The sequence below is a fragment of the Oryctolagus cuniculus genome, chromosome 13 (assembly GCF_964237555.1).
Source record: "Oryctolagus cuniculus chromosome 13, mOryCun1.1, whole genome shotgun sequence".
NCBI classification, from domain to species: domain Eukaryota; kingdom Metazoa; phylum Chordata; class Mammalia; order Lagomorpha; family Leporidae; genus Oryctolagus; species Oryctolagus cuniculus.
In genome coordinates, this window is record NC_091444.1 from 1,089,698 (window position 1) to 1,110,671 (window position 20,974).

At 50.2% G+C, this 20,974-nt stretch overlaps 1 protein-coding gene across 1 annotated transcript in view; it reads right to left on the bottom strand.

Moving 5' to 3' along the window:
• Nucleotides 1-2,256: 2,256 nt before the first annotated feature.
• Nucleotides 2,257-20,974, bottom strand: part of SHCBP1L (SHC binding and spindle associated 1 like) — a 32,679-nt gene continuing 13,961 nt past the window's right edge. The window contains exons 6-10 of the mRNA XM_051841417.2: nucleotides 19,096-19,201; nucleotides 10,485-10,638; nucleotides 8,877-9,127; nucleotides 7,171-7,293; nucleotides 2,257-2,621 (exon numbers count right to left, since the gene is read on the bottom strand). Coding sequence (XP_051697377.2) covers nucleotides 2,373-2,621; nucleotides 7,171-7,293; nucleotides 8,877-9,127; nucleotides 10,485-10,638; nucleotides 19,096-19,201 — 883 coding nt within the window. The 3' untranslated portion in view covers nucleotides 2,257-2,372. The remainder of the gene's footprint in view (nucleotides 2,622-7,170; nucleotides 7,294-8,876; nucleotides 9,128-10,484; nucleotides 10,639-19,095; nucleotides 19,202-20,974) is intronic.

Here is a 20,974-nt window from a genome sequence, read left to right on the forward strand (position 1 = left end):
CGAAAGAACAGCGCAGGGTCCTGTGTCGCTCCTCCACGAAGAGGGGGAGCGACACTCGTGCTGCAGGCTCAGCTCTCAGCGTGGCGGGCCTGGTGAGAGGGCCTTGGTTCACAGAGCCTGCTGCCCGTGGAAGGTGAACCTTCAGCGACTGACGATAAAATAAAAGCCCTTCTCTTCTGGTGTGAAGCCAGACCAGGGGCCACCCTGTCTTGGACTTGAACCTCTGTAACTGTTAGAGAAGACTTTTCTCAATAAAAGTAGTTGTCTCAGTATTTCTTCACAGTTAAGCTAACACAAACTATAGAATTTTCATGTTAACCTGTAAGCATATAATACACTTAGTGGTTATTTATTTTGAAAGAGTTAACAGAGGGGACGGCGCTGTGGCTAGTAGGTTAAGCCTCTGCCTGCAGCACCAGCATCCCATATGGGTGCTGGTCCATGTCCCAGCTACTTCTCTTCCAAACCAGCTCTCTGCTGTGGCCTGGGAAAGCAGTGGAAGATGGCCCAAGTGCTTGGGCCCCTGCACCCATGTGGGAGACCTGGAAGAAGCTCCTGGCTCCTGGCTTTGGATCGCCCCGCTCCGGCTGTTGCGGCCATATTTTGTGCATGGTTAGGAATATGAGAATAGGAAAAAGCAGCATCACAGTGCTCTGAAATTTTCCTGGGAAACCAGTAGGTGGCCAGTGGGTGAGTCTCCTCCCACAAGGCTGTCTTGTTCTTGCTGCTTCCAAGATCCTGTGTCTGTCCGTGCTTAACTCTTGCTCAAGCCAAAGACAGAAGGTAGGGAAAGAGGATTGGAGAGGAGAGCTCCATTCGTTGAATCCGTGATAGGCTGTTCCTGTGAGGGCCCCCAGGGACAGTCCCCGAGCGTGGTGGCCAAGCCTACGAACTGCCCTGGACTCTAACGGGCAGGGCTGACAGACGGAGCAGTGAGGAATAAGCACGCCTTGAAACCTGATCCGTCCTCAGCCTCGAGATTCTCTGGCAAATCAGGGCCAGCTTTGCTAAGTTAGGTAACAAGTACAAAAGTTAAAGGTTTAAATATTTGAGCCTGTGTGCTGCTTGCTTTTTTAAAAAGTTCTTTTTCCCCCATTTATTTAAAAGGCAGAGATCCCCAGTAGCTGCTTGTTCCCCACGTGTCTGCAGCGGCAGGGCTGGGCCCGGCTGAAGCAGGAGCTGGGAACAGTCCAGGTCTCCAGGTGGGTGACAGGGATCCAACCACAGGAGCCTGCCAGGGTGCGGGCCTCAGCAGGAAGCTGGAATTGGGAGCAGCCAGAACTCCAAGCATTGCAGTGTGGGACATGGCGTCCCACGCAGTGTCAGCCTCTACCCAAGAAGACTTTTTTTTTTTTTTTTAAGAAAATTAACCCTCTATTTTAGAGAAAGGATAGCAGTGTAAATTTCCATGTCCTAGTCGCCTTTGCAGTTAGGTATAGCCAGGTGATGGGGTTCTGGCTAGAGGTCTGAAAGTCAAAGCTTTGTAGGAAACGTGTGTCCCTCCCACTGTGGTTTACACAGAACTGCATCTGTGACCCTGTGGTGATACAACGGCAAGAGATCTGTCACCCACTGGCTCAGTCCCAGTTGCCCACAAAAAACGGGCTGGGCCAGACCAAATCTGGGGACCGGGAACTTGGTCCAGGTCTGCCATGCGGGCGGCAGTGACCTCCCCAGGTGTGCAGCAGCAGGAAGCTGAACTCAGAAGCAGCAGAGCTGAGACTAAAAACCCGGAGACTCGTCAGGGATGCAGGCTTCCCAGTGGCCTGACTACGCCAGACACCTGCCCCCCGCCCCCTGGCGGTGACTGAATAGGACGCGTACGCTGGCAAAACAAGACAAGCAGCTTGAGTTTCTACCCACACCCAACACCACTGAGCGTGGAGCACCCATCAGCCTTCAGCGGTGCTCCTGTGCGTCTCCTGACCGCGGGAGAAGCACATTCCCACACTTCTCACTTCCCTGTTCTCACTTCTTTCTTGCAGTCGAACTTAACACTTTCAGTGCACAGTCCGTTCCCTTGTTCTGGTGCCCCGCACAGAGAGGCGGGGATTGGCAGGAACAAGTTTTATCTCATGCCTTTTGTGGAGTCAGTGTTACCAATGTTTGCAGTCATACGTGTTTCTGGAACTAAATAGTGATGAGGGCTGTGCCACACACAGATACGCCGAGGAGTATTGAATCGTACGTTATGGTGTGAGTTACATCTCAAAAAAACTGTTCTTTTAGAAATGTTAAAATGTGTCAGTGAATGCATTTGAATGTTTTAACATTTTAATTAAGCTTTAATTTTAAGTAAAATGCCACTTCTGTGGGATATAAGACTATATTAAACAAATTCTGAGGAAGACTTGAACGTGAACCTGGACGCTTTAACTTGTGACTATTCTGATGTCCCCCTTCAAGTTTGCTTCTATCTTGTTGTTGTTCATTTCCAGATTCAGGTTTTGCATTACTTTGGAGAGCGTGTTGTCATCTTTGTTATCCCCTGAGGCAGCCCCTTTGCTCAGAGCTTCTTCTACAATAATAAACTGTTCCGTGGGCTGCAGAATGCTCACTCCATAGCCATTGTTGCCATAAATATGATTGTTAGTCATCTTCAGTTTGGGTGCTGGAAGAACCTGTTAGATTGAGAAATTAGTTTTTCAATAATTTCTATAACAAGAAACAACTAATTAACATAAAAATCACTCTGGAACTTACTTTAGCACAGGTTTCTTTAAAACAACAGACTTTCAGTTTTGAAAAAGTGCTGTTTTCCTCACACTGCAATTTGTAATATAAAATTTGTAATATAAAAAATTAGAAATGCTTAATGAGAAGATACTAAATGAGGTTTTAATTTTTATCAGTTTTTAATTTAAAAAAGTAACTCATTCTTCATGGAGATACAGTAATAGCCCCTACTGTAATATAACATGATAAACATGAAGAAATCAGGTAATAACTGATAACAGAGAGAACAAAATAAGGTGAGATAGCGTAGCCTGAGTGGGTGGGGAGCACCACTTACCTGGGAAAGACTTCTGAACACTGAGGTCTCCACCCGACCAGCGGAGGCCCACTGCGCTTAGCCATAAGCGTAAGGCATCCCAGTAGCGGGATTACTACAACCAAAACCATGTTAGTAATCCCTGGGCATGTGAGAGCCAGTGTGGCTGGACTGCCACGCAGCAGAGAAGCTGGGGTTGCAAGAAGTCAGGGATGGTCCTGTTGGATTCACAGCCATGCTTACTGACCTTCAGGGGTATGCAGCTCTCCAGAGGTTGCCTGCCCAGCACGCCAGGTGATGCCACCGCTCCCGGGCCTGGCTTATGCCTTGACCAGCAGGAACTGGGTCCTCAGAGCAGGCAGCATCACCTGGACAATTCCTAGAGCAAATGCTCGGCCCCGTCAGCCCAGGCCTACTGAGTCAGGAACTTGCGGCCAGTCTCCGTGGGAGTGATTGTGCTGCGTGCTAATACTTAACAACCAGCAAAGTGGGGAAAACCATTTAGGAAAAGATTGCACAGTTGCCCCAAGGTGCGCCAGTTTACCATTTGTACTTGTTTTCAACAACTTGTCTGATTGCCAGTCCAAATGCTGGGGAGAGGGTCTGCTAGCACAGGTCGAGTGTCCCTGATCCTTCTACCCAAAACCTTAAGTTCTCCAAAATCCGAGGCTTTGAGAGCGGACGTGATGCCGCAACTTGGAGATCCCAGGGTACTTTATGTCCTGCACACAAGCTGACAAATTGTGTACCTTCAGGCTGTTTGGGTAAGGTTTATGTGACACCTAAGTGAAGTTCGTGTTAAGATTTGAGTCCCATCCCCAAGATGTTGTATTACAAGTATGCAGATATTCCAACATCCAAAAAATGTGAAATCCTGATTGCAAGCACTTGGGTACGGAACACTCACCCTGTAGTGTATAATACAAGTCCCGCCCTTAACTGATTTGTAATCTGAGGACACAGAAATGCACTCACGTGGACACCTGTCGGCACCACCTGGGACAACCACGTCCCATGCTGGAGTCCCTGGATTTGAGTCCTGGCTCTGCTTCAGATCCAGCTCCTTGCTAACACGCTGTCGCTCCCCCTCTTCGTGGAGGAGCAACACAGGACCCTGCGCTGTTCTTTCATCTGCTCGGCCCTCCCCGGGTTTGCTGCTGGTTCCCCCCGGGTTGGCTACTATCCCTTCCACCTCCGTGGAAGGGCGGTTCCCCCTGGCCGCATTCCCCACTTCCGCAGGGGAGCGGCACACCGCCGGCCGGCTCTTCTCGGGGGCTGCACAGGTTCCCTTAGATGTTCCCCATAGATGTTCCTGGTGAATGCCGTCTCTCTCCTCCTTTATAGTCCTCCTCCGCCAATCCCAACTCGGCTGCCCACACGCCGAGTACGCTGCTCTCCTCCAATCAGTAGCAAGTCCTACAGTTTATTGGTTGAACTGGAGGCAGCTGTGCGGAAGCTGTTTACTTCTCTCCCAGCGCCATATTGTGGGAGAGCAGATGCATAGAATAAGTCTTAATTCCAGTAACTCAGTCTAGTCCGGTTTGCTCCCCACAGTGGGAGAGCAGATGCATAGAATAAGTCTTAATTCCAGTAACTCAGTCTAGTCCGGATTGCTCCCCACAGATCCCCCTTTCTTTTTATTTTTTGGCGTTGATACGCGCCTGTCTTCGGTGTCCCGCGGCACACACTCTGCTCTACTTGCTAGAGTTGCCACAGGCTCTTACAAGTCCTATCAATCAGGCAAACCGAATCCGGGTCCTCTCTTCGCCATGTTGTGAGGAGGTTTTTAGGCGCTGATGCGTGCCTGTATTCGGTGCCCTGCAGCGCATGCTCTGCTCTGCCTGCAGGGGCTTACAAAACCTAACAATCAGGCAAACCGAATCCAAGCCTTCTCATTGCCATATTGTGGGGGAGACTTATTAGTGTTGGTTCGTGCCTATCTTCGGTGACCTGCAGCTCATACTCTGGTCGAGCTGCCTGTCGGTGCTTACCGCCCTAATCAGGCAGACCAAATCCAAGCCTCCTAATTGTATTGTATTGTGGGGAAGCCTTACTGATGTTAATTCGTGCCTGTCTTCGGTGACCTGCGGCGCATAAGCTGCTAGCCGCCGCAGGTGCTCATCGTGCTCATCGCCTCACTTAATCAGGCAGACCGAATCCAAGCTCTCACAGTGCAGTGTTGTAGGGAGGCCTTTCTATTTCTCTATTTCTCTATCTCCGGGCATTCCTATTTCTCCCATTTTACTTCTATCTTCCAGCATTCCTATTTCTCTCACTTTTACTTCTAAACTTCTGTTTCTCTTATCCCTGCGGCTTCCCGGCGGCGCTCGCCCCGAGGCTGCTTCTCGGCACCTCGCCCCGCGGCAGCTTCACGGCTCTGCGAGGCTTCCCGGCGCCTCGCCCCGCCGGCGGGTTCCCGGCTCTGCGCGCACGCTCCGCGGTCTCCACGCACTTCGCGCCCGCACCACGGCCTCGCGCCAACGCCCCGTGCTCTCTCTGCACGCCGCGGCTTCCGCGAATGTTTCCGCCACCACCGGCATTCAGTCCAAGTTCCCCGGACTAACCTGGCGAATCCTGGTGGCCCACGTCTCTGCCTCTGGTTCCAGATCTTCGCCTCTTGCTCCCCGGGGTGACTTGAAGAATTCCAAGATGGCTTGACCTGCACTCGCGGCTTCATCCTCCCTAACATTTCTCTCTACCCGGTATGTTTCCTTAAGTTTTCTTCCAACAATATTCCTCTCATTTCTCCTGGCTACTCCCCACAGTCCGTATCCGAGTCTATGCCTAGGCTTTCAATAGCTTCTTCCGGCACCTAGGCTCTTTGCTAGTCTCTCTCTCCGGTATTTTCCTGCTTCTTCCCGTTTCTTCCCTCCTAAGTTTCCTATCCGTCCTAGGTTTCCTATCCGAGTTAGGTTTCCTATCCGAGTCACGGCACCATTATGTCGCTCCCCCTCTTCGTGGAGGAACGACACAGGACCCTGCGCTGTTCTTTCGTCTGCTCGGCCCTCCCCGGGTTTGCTGCTGGTTCCCCCCGGGTTGGCTACTATCCCTTCCACCTCCGTGGAAGGGCGGTTCCCCCTGGCCGCATTCCCCACTTCCGCAGGGGAGCGGCACACCGCCGGCCGGCTTTCTTGGGGGCTGCACAGGTGTTCCTTCAGCTAGATGTTCCCCTTAGATGTTCCTGGTGCATGCCGTCTCTCTCCTCCTTTATAGTCCTCCTCCGCCAATCACACGCCGAGTACGCTGCTCTCCTCCAATCAGGAGCAAGTCCTACAGTTTATTGGTTGAACTGGAGGCAGCTGTGCAGAAGCTGTTTACTTCTCTCCCAGCGCCATATTGTGGGAGAGCAGATGCATAGAATAAGTCTTAATTCCAGTAACTCAGTCTAGTCCGGTTTGCTCCCCACAGTGGGAGAGCAGATGCATAGAATAAGTCTTAATTCCAGTAACTCAGTCTAGTCCGGATTGCTCCCCACAACACGCACCCTGAATGGCGGCAGATGATGGCTCATGTATTGGGTGCCCCCCAGCATGTGGGAGACCCGTGAGTTCTAGGCTTCTCGGTTCTACTGGGCCCCAGCCCCAGCTATTGTGGACATCGGGGGTGTGGGCCAGTAGAAGGAACATACTTCCTCTGTATGTGTGCCTCCCGCATCAACAAGTATGTTTAAATACCTCCAAACAACAAAGGTTAAAATGTGGAGTTCCCGGGAAAACTTCATAGACATAAACTCACTGCCCACGCAAGGTGAGGAAGGGGGCCCTAAGGTAGGATCTCCAGAAGAAAAAAGAAATTGGAAGCATCCCACCTACAAGTTATTGCTATTAATGTTTCCATCAGCTTACGTCCTTTCTCACCACTTTGAAAGACTTAACGGTTTTTTAATAGATGCTGTTAATTTGCTTTACTGCCCGAAATATGTTAGAGATCTAGTCAATGATAGACCTGGAATATAAGGACAACACCTGTCTACTTTCTCATATTCGAAGTTACTTACCCGAGTTTAGTTGAAATTATAGGCCATGAGCCATCACTTAATGTTTTAATTCTTGCATGTTTGTGTTCTGAATCGATGACATTTAACCCTGAAACTCGTATTTTAGTGCCTTTCTCCTCATATTCTTAATAACAAGTCTACAATTCTCATAACAAGTCTGCATCCAGAAACCAGAGAATACCTTCATGTTTACTCCTCCCAGGGTGCTCTTGGAGCTGTCGCTGGTTCTGAGGTTGTTACAGTGGTGGATCTCGTTCCTCTCCAGGATGGCTGTGCTCCCGGGGTAGAGCTCAACACCAGCTCCCTGCGAGTGAACACAGGGAAACGGTGGGCAGGCCACGGAGACTGCCCCCGGGAGCACGGGGACACGGGCACACGCACACAGCTCTCGTCAGACACCCCGGCGGCTGCTCCCACCCACGCGAACCTCCAGAGTACAAACACCTGCGGTGTTCGGTCGTTTAACATGACCTCGTGCAAGTCCCTGGTAAGTTCCCTCATCGTAGTGGAAGTTACGCCAAGGCCTGTGGAGAAAGCTCCTCTCCCACTCAGTTCTCCAGTCCACTCGGGACGTTCGTGACTGCTGCCCTTTGGGTTATTCAGAACACTGCCGGAACTGACCACAAGTGAGAACCTGCAAGTAAGCTGTTCCTGTGTTTCACAACCATCATGTAACTGACTATGACCTGTGTTACAGACACTGATTTCTAACTTTGTTTTATTTTTAAGACTTTTTTATATTAGAGTTAGAGAGACAGAGAGAAGGGTCTTCCTTCCGTTGGTTCACCCCCCAAATGGCCGCTATGGCCAGAACTGCGCCGATCCGAAGCCAGGAGCCAGGTGCTTCTCCTGGTCTCCCATGGGGTGCAGGGCCCAAGCACTTGGGCCATCCTCCACTGCACTCCCGGGCCACAGCAGAGAGCTGGCCTGGAAGAGGAGCAGCGGGACTAGAACCCAGCGCCCATATGGGATGCTGGCACCGCAGGCGTGGGATTAACCAAGTGAGCCATGGTGCTGGCCCTGATTTCTAGCTTTTTTAAAAATCACATTTAAAGTAAAGCTAAGGGGGCAGGCGCTGTGGCTCAATGGGTTAAAGCCACAGCCTGCAGCATGAGCATCCCATAAGGGCACCAGTTCAAATCCCGACTGCTCCACTTCTGATCCAACTTCCTGCTAATACGTCTGAGAAAGCAGCAGAGGATGGACCAAGTGCTTGGGCCCCTGCACCCACGTGGGAGACCCAGAAGAAGCTCCTGGCTCCTGACTTGAGCCTGTCCTAGTCTTGGCTGTTGTGGCCATTTGGGGAGTGAACCAGTGGATGGAAGATTCTTTCATTCTGCCTTTCAAACAAATAAAAAGGAAAAAAAAACGGCTAGTGGCTGGCATCATGGCACAGAGTTAAGGGGCGGCTGTGACAGTGGCCTCTCACTGCAGTGCCAGCTGAGGCCCGGCTGTTCTTCCCACCCAGCTCCCCGCTAGTGCTCCTGGGAAAGCAGCAGAAGATGGCCCAAGGGCTTGGGAGACCTGGATGGAGATCCAAGCTCCTGGTGTTTTGGCCTGGCCCAGCCCAGCCCAAGCTACTGCAGCCACTTGGGGAGAGAACCAGTAAGTCAAAGAGTCATCCTAATTTTCTCTCTTTCTCTCTCTGCCTTCCAAATAAATAAATCCTTAAAAAAAAAAAAACCACTAACTAACAATTCCTTACTCTGGGCTCTGCGGTTGACTTTCCTAGATGTACAGTGAGACTCACTGACCTGACGTGCACCCATTGCTAAATTTAACTGTAATTCTATCAAATATTCGAAGGTCAGCTGTCGCCCCTTGTCGCATGGCTCTCTCGGGGTTGCTGTGGTCACGTGAAGCCCTACGCTCTGCAGGGTGCAGTACCTGGGCCCCCGTTATCTCGCTGTCTGTGACTGTCAAGGCGGCCCCCGTGAGCACACACACTCCCGTTCCTTCACATTTTAACACACAGTTCTCCAGAGTCAGGTGGCCAGACTCCACCACCACGATGCCGTCGACTGTGCCTTGTTGTATCAGAGACAGATGCATTAGCTTGACGTTGTCGGCTTTGGACACCACGAAGCTGTCGTGAGAAGGCTCGGAAGTGATCAGGATTTCTTCTCTCTTGCCAACTCCTGGCTCACAGGGACGAGAACACACGGCCAGTTAGCCTGCAGGGCGTTCAGCGTTTGCCGTTAACAATTACAGACGTAATTATTCAGTTGTTAGCCAAGTAAATACCTAACTATGATGTCATATTTCGTCTTTATTCTGCTGCCATGATGGGAAGATCTGCGTTATGAATGGACCTATGGGTTCTTTCATCATAAATGCTCGTACTTCCCAATCTTACAATTAACAGTCATGTCCGAGATACACAAAATAGGCCACGGTTCAGTAATCGTCAGCCAGAAAGACAAGCAGAGACTCCTGAGTTAGCTCAGATTAATGTCGTAATGTCCATAGCTTTGCTATGGAGTACTCAAAGCAGTTATCCAAATTTAACATCAAAAAGTCTACAGTTTTTTTTAAGTACATATGAGAATACTTCAAAAAGATTGTGGAAATTTTGAATTAATTTGGTGCAAAAAGTTTTGAAATCCTTGCATATTTTCCCCCCTTTCTATAAACTTTTTGAAGACCCTGGATCATTTGCCCACACAGTTCAGCAGAACACTGCTTCCTGCAGTCATCAAAATACAGTAAAAATTTTGCTTGATTTTGAAATTGATCAGTGAATGTTACTGTTTGAATAAGCTCTGGCCCACAAATTCATGCAACAACTTAAACCCCAAAGTTCTAAACGGCACTGAGTGGGCGTCTACTTAACCCAGTTAGGATGCTCACAGGGAGCCTTCGGGAAGTGGCTGTGCCTGGACTAGTTTTGAGCCCGAGCTGGAATCTGGTGCTGTCGCAGGAGCCCGCAGACTGGACACACAACACGCCCTCCCCCTCCCCCCCCATGGTGACGCTTGCTGCTGCTTTGGGACTCTGCCAAACGCGGCCCCGACACCTCGTACCTCCACAATCATGAGCCGTGATAAGCTTAACCTGCCTGCCTCAAATATTTTGTGACAGTAAAAAAAAAGCTAACACTGTGCAGTCTGGGTCAACTGCGCTGTCCCTGTGGCAAGACAGACAACGGGAATACCTCTGCTGCGAAGTTAAAGGGACAGGTACAACTATGCTTAGAATCTGCTTTTCTGCTTCTGTTTTGGTAGGCCACATGGGAACCAGCCGTTTTGAGAAAATGCTGAGTGTGGTTTAATGTAGCCCTGCACCTGACTTTTCCTACTAGAGTCACAGTGAAGAGCAGTGGAGATAAAATGGTTCTGCAAAACAGACGGAGCTGCTAGAAAATGCGATGCGCAGATGCCACGTGTGAGACACGTAGGTAATTTCTGTGATGTCACTCTGACGTGGATCAGATTTAGAACACAATTTATCTCACACACAACGATTCAAGAAAGCCACAGAGAACGCGCTGCAAACCCCGTATGACGATGTCCTCGGTGAGCAGAGCGAGGTTGGCAGCCTGGTACTCTCCCGGGAAGATGACCACGGTGTCCCCGCTGTAGCAGCTGTCCAGAGCCACGTCCAGGTCGCCGTGCTGCTGCAGCAGAGTGTCTGAGGACAAGCCCTTCACCTGAAAGGCAGACCAGCGCCTCCTTCAACAGCCGAGCACCGACCCACGTGTTTCCCGAGTGCTGTCCCTGCCCCCGCACGAGGACGCGATGGCTGCTTCACAGCCACTGACCGTTCTACCGCCAGGAATGCTGGGTGCGAGCCGCGTGCCAGAGGTCATGTTTGAACACTGAAGACGGGTCCCCTCCTAACCTCACTACAGTGCTTGGAGGAAAGTGTGATCACTGCCGTGCGTTAAGCAGTCGCGGCTCCGCGGGGTCGCTGAGCTGCCCACAGTCAGCTGGGCTCGGCCTGATTCTCCCCTGCAGGCTGCTTCATTCTAGCAAAGTGACCCTCTAATTCTGCTAAGTCAACCAAGTTTTACATACGAAAGATTCTGGAGCTGAAAACAAGAAGCACTAACGCTCTGCAATGGGCACAGCTCCGTGGACAGTAAAGGGCTTTGTAAAATTTGGAAACTCAAGTGCCCATTATGTTAACCCAGTGGAAAATGGCATTATTATTCACATACAGTCTTCTTATTAAAAAACTTAATATTTGTTATGACTTGTTCTAAGAAATAAGCAGAATGCGAAAGCATAAAGAAAACCGTTTGCAAGTTTTGCCATATAAAACTCTAGAGAGCTGTTTCCTTCTGATGTTTGCCCACGCATGTGTTCATGTGTGTGCCCATGACTGTAGCATGGCTGAACGCAGCTTTGAATTCTGATTTTCTTCATGTTACCCTTGCACACGGATGCTTTTGCAGTCTGTTTACTGGTTACATAATAATGCATCATATAGATGGACCATAATTCACGATTTTCTTTTACTTACCTGGCTTATTATTTTTCAACATCATGGAAATACTACAACAAGTAGGCCTTAGGATCACCTCTGGTTATTTTGGGTGAATTACTAGACAGGGAACTACTGAGTCAGCATCTCAAGGCTCTTGGCTGTACTTGGGCAAACTGCCATCCAGGAAAGTTTAACCAACTGAAAATTGGACTGAGTTTGTTCATTTTGCTAGAGATTCATCAGCATGAATTTAAAATTTATTTATTTTTAATAATGATTTTATTTATTTATTTATTTGACAGCGTTAGTGAGAGAGAGAGAGACAGAGAGAAAGGTCTTCCTTCTGTTGGTTCACCCCCCAAATGGCCGCTACAGCCAGAGCTATGCCAATCCAAAGCCAGGAGCCAGGTGCTTCCTCCTGGTCCCCCATGCGGGTGCAGGGCCCAAGCACTTGGGCCATCCTCCACTGCCTTCCCAGGCCACAGCAGAGAGCTGAACTGGAAGAGGAGCAACCAGGACTACAACCTGGCACCCATATGGGATGCTGGCGCTGCAGGCAGAGGATTAACCAAGTGAGCCACAGTGCTGGCTCCTGAATTTAAAATTTAAATTTAAAAATTTTAAAGTATTTGTCAATTTAATAGACAAAAATGTTCTGCCTCATTTTAATTTCCATTTCTTTGATAAGCAAAAGTGAAATCTTTTCCAGATATACATAAACTTACATAATCCTTACTAAATCAGCAAACCAATAGATCCATGTATGTGGGTATTACACATTACATAGTCTGCTAATGTTGGAGGTGAGGATAACCTCTGCAATAAACAGAAGAACTCTGAAGCCCTTTCATTTATATTTTCTTATTCATTGAAACAGCAGAGATGGGGAAGATTAGTTTAATTTTGGTGCTACTCAATTTGAGGTGCCAGTGGAATCATTAAAATAAAGGTATTCAGTAGATGATGGACAGAAGGGTCCTAGCAAACAGGCAGAAACACAAGATCGCACAAAGAAAACCAAGAACAGCCAAAGAGATGGTCAGAACACCTGAGACTAAGGTGTCACAAAAGGAGGATGCAGTGTGGTGTCAGGGAGCACTCAGCCACGAGGAGGTCCCCAGTTCAAGTCCCGGCTGCTCCACTTCCAATCCAGCTCTCTGCTGTGGCCTGGGAAAGCAGTGGAGGATGCCCCAAGTCCTTGGGCCCCTGCACTCACGTGGGAGATGTGGAAGAGGCTCCTGGCTCCTGGCTTTGGATCGCCACAGCTCCAGCTGTTGTAGCCATTTGGGGAGTGAAGCAGCAGATGGAAGACCGATCTCTCTCTGCCTCTGCCTCTCTATAACTCTGCCTCTCAAATAAATAAATAAATAAAGTCTTAAAAAGAAAAAGATACATTACAAACAAACTTCTCAAAGACAGAGAGTCCTGTAGGCAAAGACAGGAGCAGCTGGCTGGGTAAGACTGACAGCTGATTTCTCTTCAGAAACCATGGAAGTCAGAAGGCAATGGAAGATCTATTAAAAGTGCAAAAGAAGAAAAAATTGTCAGCCAAGCATTTTATGTTCAGAAAACTAATTTTTTAAAATTATTTATTTGTTTGAAAGGCAGAGTTATAGAGACACAGGGAGAAACAGAGAGAGAGAGAGCAATCTTCTATCTGCTAATTCACTCCCAAAATGAGTGGCAAGGACTCAGACACTTGTGCCACCTCCCACTGTCTTCCCAGGCACATTAGCAGGGAGCTGGGTCAGAAGTGGAGCAGCAATCACATGGGATCCTGGTGTGGCAGGTGGCAGCTTAACCAGCTGTACCATAGTGCCAGCCCCAGAAAACCCGGTCATTAAAAATGAAGAAAAAATTAAAATTCTCAAGTCTAAGAAAGTCTGAACACACTAAGTGCTGCTAGCAATCCTTCAGACTTAAATGGACAATAGACAGTAACTCAAAACCAAATGAAAAAATAAAAATTTCCAGTAAAGGTAAACACACGTGTAAATATAAAGCAATAGTACTATATTCTTGATTTCTAACTCCTATTAGTTTAATAAGCAGTGTATAAAACAATAATTATAACTCTATCAACAGGCAGACAATGTACAGCAGTGTAGTTTGTGATGACAACGGGGGAATGGAGCTCTGTGGAGTACAGTTTTTGTATGTTATTAAACTAATCTCACATCAATTCAAACTAGATGTAGGATGTGAGTTGTAATCCTCTCAGTAAACACCAAGAATATAACAAAAAAATACACAAACGGAAATGAGGAATGAGTTGAAATGGTACACTAGAAAAAATTATCAAACACTTTTAGAGGCAGTATTGAATGAGCTGAATAACAAAAAAAGATGAAATGTAGAAAACAAATCAGTAGCCACCTTAAACCTAGTGGATTAAGATCATCAGTTAAAAGATGGAGGCTGAGGGGCCGGCACTGTGGCATCATGGGTTGAGCCTCCGCCTGCGGCGCCAACATCCCATATGGGGCCTGTTCTGGTCCCGGCTGCTCCACTTCCAGTCCAGCTCTCTGGTATGGCCTGGGATTGCAGTGAAGGATGGCCCAAATGCTTGGGCCCTGCACCCACATGGGAGACCCGGAAGAAGCTCCTGGCTTAGATCAGTTCAGCTCTGGCCATTGCAGCCATCGGGGGAGTGAAGCAGTGGATGAAGACATTTCTCTCTGCCTCTGCCTCTGCCTCTGCCTCTGTCTCTGCCTCTCAAATATATAAATAAATCTTTTTTTAAAAAAAAGGTGGAGGCTGACAGAAAGATAAAGAAACATAATCCAATATGATATGTTGCTGTATTTCTCATCCATAGATAAAATAACAAGAGAAAGTAGAAAATACTTTGAGATGAGAGAAAATGAAAAGACAACATATCAAAATTTAAAGGATGCAGTGGAAGCAGATCTCAGAGAGAATTTATAACAGAAAAACCTACAAATTAAAGCAGAGATCTTGTGGTGGGCATTTGGCACAGAACTCCAGATGCTACTTGAGAGACCCGCGTCCCATGTTGGAGAACTTGGGTTCCAGTCCCAGCTCCACTGCTAATCCCAGCTTCCTTCTAAGGAGCCCCCGGGCACCCCGGGGGGCAGCGGGTGACGGCTCAAGTGGGTGCACCCATGCAGGAGACCTGGATTGAGCGCAACCTGGCCTAGCCCTGGCTATTGTGGGTTTCTGGGGAGTGAATCAGGAGATTGGGAGATCTCTCTCTCTCTCTCTCTCTCTCTCTCGTGGGTTTCTGGGGAGTGAATCAGGAGATTGGGAGATCTCTCTCTCTCTCTCTCTCTGGTTTCTGGGGAGTGAATCAGGAGATTGGGAGATGTCTCTCTCTCTCTCTCCCTCTCTCCCTCTCTCTTTTCCTCTCTCTCCCTCTCTCCCTCTCTCTCTCCCTCTCACCTTCTCTCTCTCTCTCTCTTTCTCTCTGCCTTCCAAATAAATAAAATGAATAATTTTTAAAGTTAGTTAAAAAAATCTCAAATCAAAAACCCAATTTTATGTCTTCAGAAACTAGAAAAGGAAGACCACACTAGGCCCAAAGCTCGCAGAAGAAAATCAGCAGGATTAAAGGAGAGGTCACTGAACTCCTAAACTTAAAAACAGAATCAGTGAAATCAGAAGTTGGTTTTTTGAGAAGATCCACAAAACTGACAAACTTTCAGCCAAACTGGCTAAGATAAAACAGAAGGCACAAGTGAGGGAGTGCAAATGAGGACCTTCCCGTTGACTTTATGCAAGTCGTGATGACTTTAGGAGAATTCTGTGAGCAAGTGTACACCAATAAAGCTTAGAACCCAGACTCCTAGGGACATATACATTTCCAAAACTGACTCAACAAATGGAAAATCTAAACAGATGACGTCGATAATCAAAACTGTGGGGAGCCACTGGGAGCAACTCGGACTAGACTAAGTTACTGGAATTAAGACTTATTCTATGCATCTGCTCTCCCACAATATGGCGCTGAGAAGGGAAGCAGCTTCTACACAGCTGCCTCCAGTTCAACCAATAAACAGCAGGACCTGCTCCTGATTGGAGGAGAGCAGCGTACTCGGCGTGTGGGTAGCAGAGTTGGGATTGGTGGAAGAGGACTATAAAGGAGGAGAGAGACAACATGCACCAGGAACATCTAGGGGGAACATCTATCTGAAGGAACACCTGTGCAGCCCCCGAGAGAGCCGGCCGGTGGTGTGCCGCTCCCCTGCGGAAGTGGGGAAAGTGGCCAGGGGGAACCGCCCTTCCACGGAGGTGGAAGGGACGGTAGCCAACCCGGGAAGAACCAGCAGCAAACTCGGGGAGGGCCGAGCAGACGAAAGAACAGCGCAGGGTCCTGTGTCGTTCCTCCACGAAGACGGGGAGCGACATAATGGTGCCGTGACTCGGATATGAAGCCTAGGCAGGGTTTAGTGTCACTCCTCCACGAAGAGGGGGAGCGACAAAAACCTTCCCAGCAAAGAAAATCCAGGACAAGGCATTTCACTGGTAAATTCAACCAAACATCTAAAGAATTACCACCACACTAGCCAGAGGCCCAGATGAAAACCACAGACCAATCCACGTAAAATCCCACCATGAAATATCCCTAGAGGGGGCAGATTGGAGAAGCAGCATTTGACAAAGTCCAACAGCGTTTCAGGATAAAAGAGAAAACACTCAGGAAATGGGGCGGGGGGCTTCTTCACACGACAAAAGAGTGTATGGAAAGCCCACAGCACCACCACACTCAGCGCTGAGAGCTGACAGCCACCCCAGGTGTTGTCTCCCAGGGCTGCCGTTATAAAACACGATGGACCGGGGACTTCAGAAGCAGACATTTTCCCACGAGACGGAGCTGCCAGCAGCTTGGTTTCTTCCCAGCCCTCTCAGCTCCCGTGGCTTCCTCGGCTGCCCCGCACCCGCTCATCTCTGTGCACGGCCCTGCCGTCACCTTCTCTGCCCAAACCCCAGTGGCTGCATTTTCACGTCATCGCCTCTTTAAAGACCTGGGTGCTGGGCGCTAGGTGCTGCCAAGTCTTCTGGTAAGATCCCCGAGGTCAGGAGAAAGACAAGGGCGCCCGCCTGGACCGCTGGCGCTCAACACTGAACTGACGTTTCCGGCAAAGCAACTGGCAGGAGAGAGGACAAGCGAGTGCGCTGGGAAGGAGGAAGCAAAGCCGCCACTGCAGTGACACGGCTCCGCCCCCGGGCACGAACAGCAGGGCGGCCACAGCGAAGGCGTTCAGTTTTGTGTACTGGACACTAGGGCCCACGTGACTGTTCACGTAGGTCTAACTCCCTAGGGGACAGATTCCGTCACTCTCTTTTACAGATCAAGAAATATGAAAAAAAAAAAAAAAAACAGGTAATTTATTTAATTTCACATAAATAGTAGGAAGCAAAACCTTGAGTCAAACTCAGATTTTTAAGATTCAAGGCCCGTGTCTTGCGGGCTCTTCTGGCATCATGGTTTAAGGTGCTATCTGTGGTGCCAGCATCCCACGTGGGCGCCCGTTCAAGTCCCGGCTGCTCCACTTCCCATCCAGTTCCCTGCTAATGGCCTGGGATAGCAGTGGAGGATGGCCCACGTGCTTGGGCCCCCGCACCTGCGTGGGAAACCTGGAAGAAACTCCTGGCTCCTGGCTTCAGCCTGACCTAAACGCGGTTGCTGCGGCCATCTGGGGGGGAACCAGGGGATGGAAGATCTCTCCTTCTCTAATTCTGCCTATCAAATAAATAAAATAAATCTTAAAAAAAAAAAAGCAGGCTTATGTCTCCACTGCCACACCATAGTTTTTCCATGAAACTCTTCGGAAAAACATAAGAAAGGAGCCACAGCCCAGAGACCTGTGCTCAACAAGAGGAAACCACTGCTCCTGCCGGCCTCGAGCCCAGGCACCAGGCTGCGCGCTCCCAGAGGCGCCTGGGCCCTGCACCTGCAGTCAGCGGCAGAGCCGAGCCCAGGCACCGGGCTGCACCTGCTGTCAGCGGCAGAGCCGAGCCCAGGCACCAGGCTGCGCGCTCCCAGAGGCGCCTGGGCCCTGCACCTGCAGTCAGCGGCAGAGCCGAGCCTGGCTTTACATCCCTCGCGTGGACACCAGCCTGGGGCACACATTCCATCTCCCTCTTCTTCGAACAACCTGGCAGGAGGAAACACGTTCCGAGGCGGTCTGCAGCCTGCTCCAGCAACACAGCTGTCACGTGGCCTCAGGCTTAGTGGCACACAGTGTGCAGTGGCCGGCACTGTGAGGTGAGGGGCGGGCACTGAGCAAGGCGCCTGGGACGGTGGGTAAGGGCGAGGGGCACAGCTGTGACCCCATCGACCCCAGCCCTTTGTCGGCCTCTGCGGAGGCCCGCGCTGGCCTCTTGCCCTTGGGATGACTACCAAGCTGCTCATGGATAAAAATAAAAGACTTTTCTCACCCTTGGGTGGGGAACTCAAGAATATAAAACCAGAACAAATTGTATAACAAAAAAGTAAAAATTATAAAATGATTAGAGATAAAAGCAAATGCATGGCTTACTTCTACAAACAGGTGTTTTAAAAGATGCTGGTGGGATAATTTACGTTACTGAATAGTCAAATAAGCAATTGAAAAATGAATTTCGTTGACCATAATAGACCTGATTTGGATAGCAGATGAGAGGCAGTCCAAAAGGCGGCTTGCCCTGTCGCCACTGCGCCCCAGCCCCGTGGCCGCCTCCAGTTCGACATAGGCCCCACTTCCTGAGTCCACAGCAAGTGCCCGGCGCCACCGTTGGCCCTGCAGCAGCTTGGTGGCTCGATCAAGAGCTGATTTCAGAGAGAGAGAGAGTGAGCGAGCGATTGAGCGAGCCAGGAGCAGTACTTACAGGGCGTCCGGAAGGGGGGACCTGCCAGTTAGGAAAAGCGCAGGGTGCCAGCAGTCTAACTGTTCGACAAGGCCGGGAAGGTGTTTTTCTGCGGAAAGGACGGGAAACTGATCCCTGCAGGGTGCCTAGTGGCTCATCCCGCAGAGGAAGCGCCCCAGCTCGCACCCTGCTGTGGCGTTCCTTACTGAGGGGGATGACTGAGATAAATCCCAGGAAGTTAGCACCCACAGCTGTGGAGACGGCGGTGCGCTCACGGAAGCAGAGCTGTAGAACAGACGTTTGCGTCGACGTGGGCGTGAGCAGGGGGCAGCCGCACGCCTGGCTGGGGCTGAGAACCAAGGTGTGGTCTCGGTGCGCATCCTGGATCCCAGGCACACACAGGAGGCTATGGGGGAGATGAGTGCAGGAGAAAGACAGGCACCGAACACTTGGAGACCGTAGAGGGCACAGCAGCGACTGAGAGGACGGAAGACGGGAAAATACAGAGACGGGGAGAGATGGGAGACGCCGCTGAGGAGCTGGCGGGCTGGGACAGTCACTCTGTCGCAGGACGTTTTTGCTCATGGCTGGTGACATTTATATTTGTCCTGTAGGTTTAGCTGCAATTGCAGCCGCCTCTGGTCCACACTGCATCCACACTTGAATGTATAAAGAACCATGGCTGCAGGTCTGGTTCAAGTTCTCTCTCACATCTGTGGCATCGTCACCTTAGCAACCAGCAAGGTACCTGGCAACAGGGTCAGTCCTCAGCGGACGGCCCTGGGCTAACCGCTGGGAGGAGCCTGGGGGGCTGCTTTTCTGACCGGTGCAGCCGAAGGTGCGTGAACAAGAACAAGGCGTGTCTTACCATCTCAGTCGTCATCACTTTGGCGACAATATGTGTTATAGTCTTCCCGAGGTCTCTCTTTCCTTTCCTGCGTCTCAGAATTCTTGGAAAAAAAGGTCCATGAACTCTGCAGTTGAAAATATTTGTTATTAAGTTAACGTGGGGAATGCTCAAACCATCCTTACTTAGTAAATAACTTGGCACGAGCACCTGAGAGAAATCGGTTTATTGGCTGGAAGATTTCTGACCGTAACAGCCACTCGAGAGCAACGCAAAGATCAAGATCTAGTTAACTCCATGTCCACCCCTAAACATGAACTCGTCCTTTTACTGGGCTGTAGCTGGGCACCCACTGCCTCAGCTCCCTCGGGCGTGGGAACCCCTGCTGTCTTGGTGGGAATCCCTGATGTCTTGGTGGGAGTCTGCTGTCTCAGTGGGAACCCCTACTGTCTCGGTGGGAACCCCCGCTGTCTCGGTGGGAATCCCTGCTGTCTCGGTGGGAATCTGCTGTCTCGGTGGGAACCCCTGCTGTCTCGGTGGGAACCCCTGCTGTCTAGGTGGGAATCCCCGCTGTCTCGGTGGGAAGTCCTGCTGTCTCGGTGGGAAGTCCTGCTGTCTCGGTGGGAACCCCTTTTGTCTCGGTGGGAATCCCCGCTGTCTCGGTGGGAATCCCCGCTGTCTCGGTGGGAACCCCCGCTGTCTCGGTGGGAACCCCTGCTGTCTCGGTGGGAATCCCTGCTGTCTCGGTGGGAATCCCCGCTGTCTCGGTGGGAATCCCTGCTGTCTCGGTGGGAAGTCCTGCTGTCTCAGTGGGAATCTGCTGTCTAGGTGGGAACCCCCGCTGTCTCAGTGGGAACCCCCGCTGTCTAGGTGGGAATCCCTGCTGTCTCGGTGGGAATCCCTGCTGTCTCAGTGGGAACCCCTGCTGTCTCGGTGGGAACCCCCACTGTCTTGGTGGGAATCCCCGCTGTCTCGGTGGGAACCCCCGCTGTCTAGGTGGGAACCCCCGCTGTCTCAGTGGGAATCCCTGCTGTCTTGGTGTGAATCCCTGCTGTCTGTCCTCTCGTAACCCAGAGGTTTGGACTCACACAACACACAGCACAGGTCTGGGGAGAAGCAGGTTTTGGAACACGCCTCGTTGTGGAGACCACGTTCAGTTAGCAGGTGGTTTCAGAGCTAAGTTGGACGTCTCCCCCCGCAGAAGAGTCTGGCTTCTCAGCTGTGTGTGTACCATTGCTGTCCGGCACTTCTGGCAAATCCATTCTTTCCCTTCTTTCAGCTTTTTGTACTTGTCCCGAGTGCTCTCTCAATCATTTCTGCCTCTCCAAAAGAGAGTCCGGAAACCGTCAGAACAGCCACTGACTGACAGGAGACAGGGATGCACCAGTCAGGGCCTTAGCATTAACCCTTCAGCTTCTGTGGCACTCTGATTACTGCTTGATGCAAAGGAGGTGTAGCTTTCATACCAATTTTTTTAGCTTATGTCCCAATTATCAAATATTCTTTGTGTAGCTTAGGAGTTCCAGAAAGAGTTTCTAACAATTTCCCATGCAAGTCACTCAGGTTTGAATCTCAATATCTTAGCAGTGTCCTCCAAAGCAAACGTTTGGGTAAACATTACCAAATCAAGCCCACTGCCCATTTCCACACCACTTGACTGAGTGGTCACAGTCTTGAGAAACAGACCACTCCCCTTGTCCGCCACGTGCCACACCGTGACCTGCCTCGAGTGGCGTCCTCCACCTTCCAGGACCCCGAGCAGTTATGCCCTCCTGGCTTAGAGTCAAAGATAAATATACGATTTCTCAAATCCAACGTACTGCACGTGGCTTGCGTGCAGCTAAGACTTTCCCGCGGGCTGTTCCGTGCAGTCGCCCCCGGGTGCACACCTGGTTCGGTC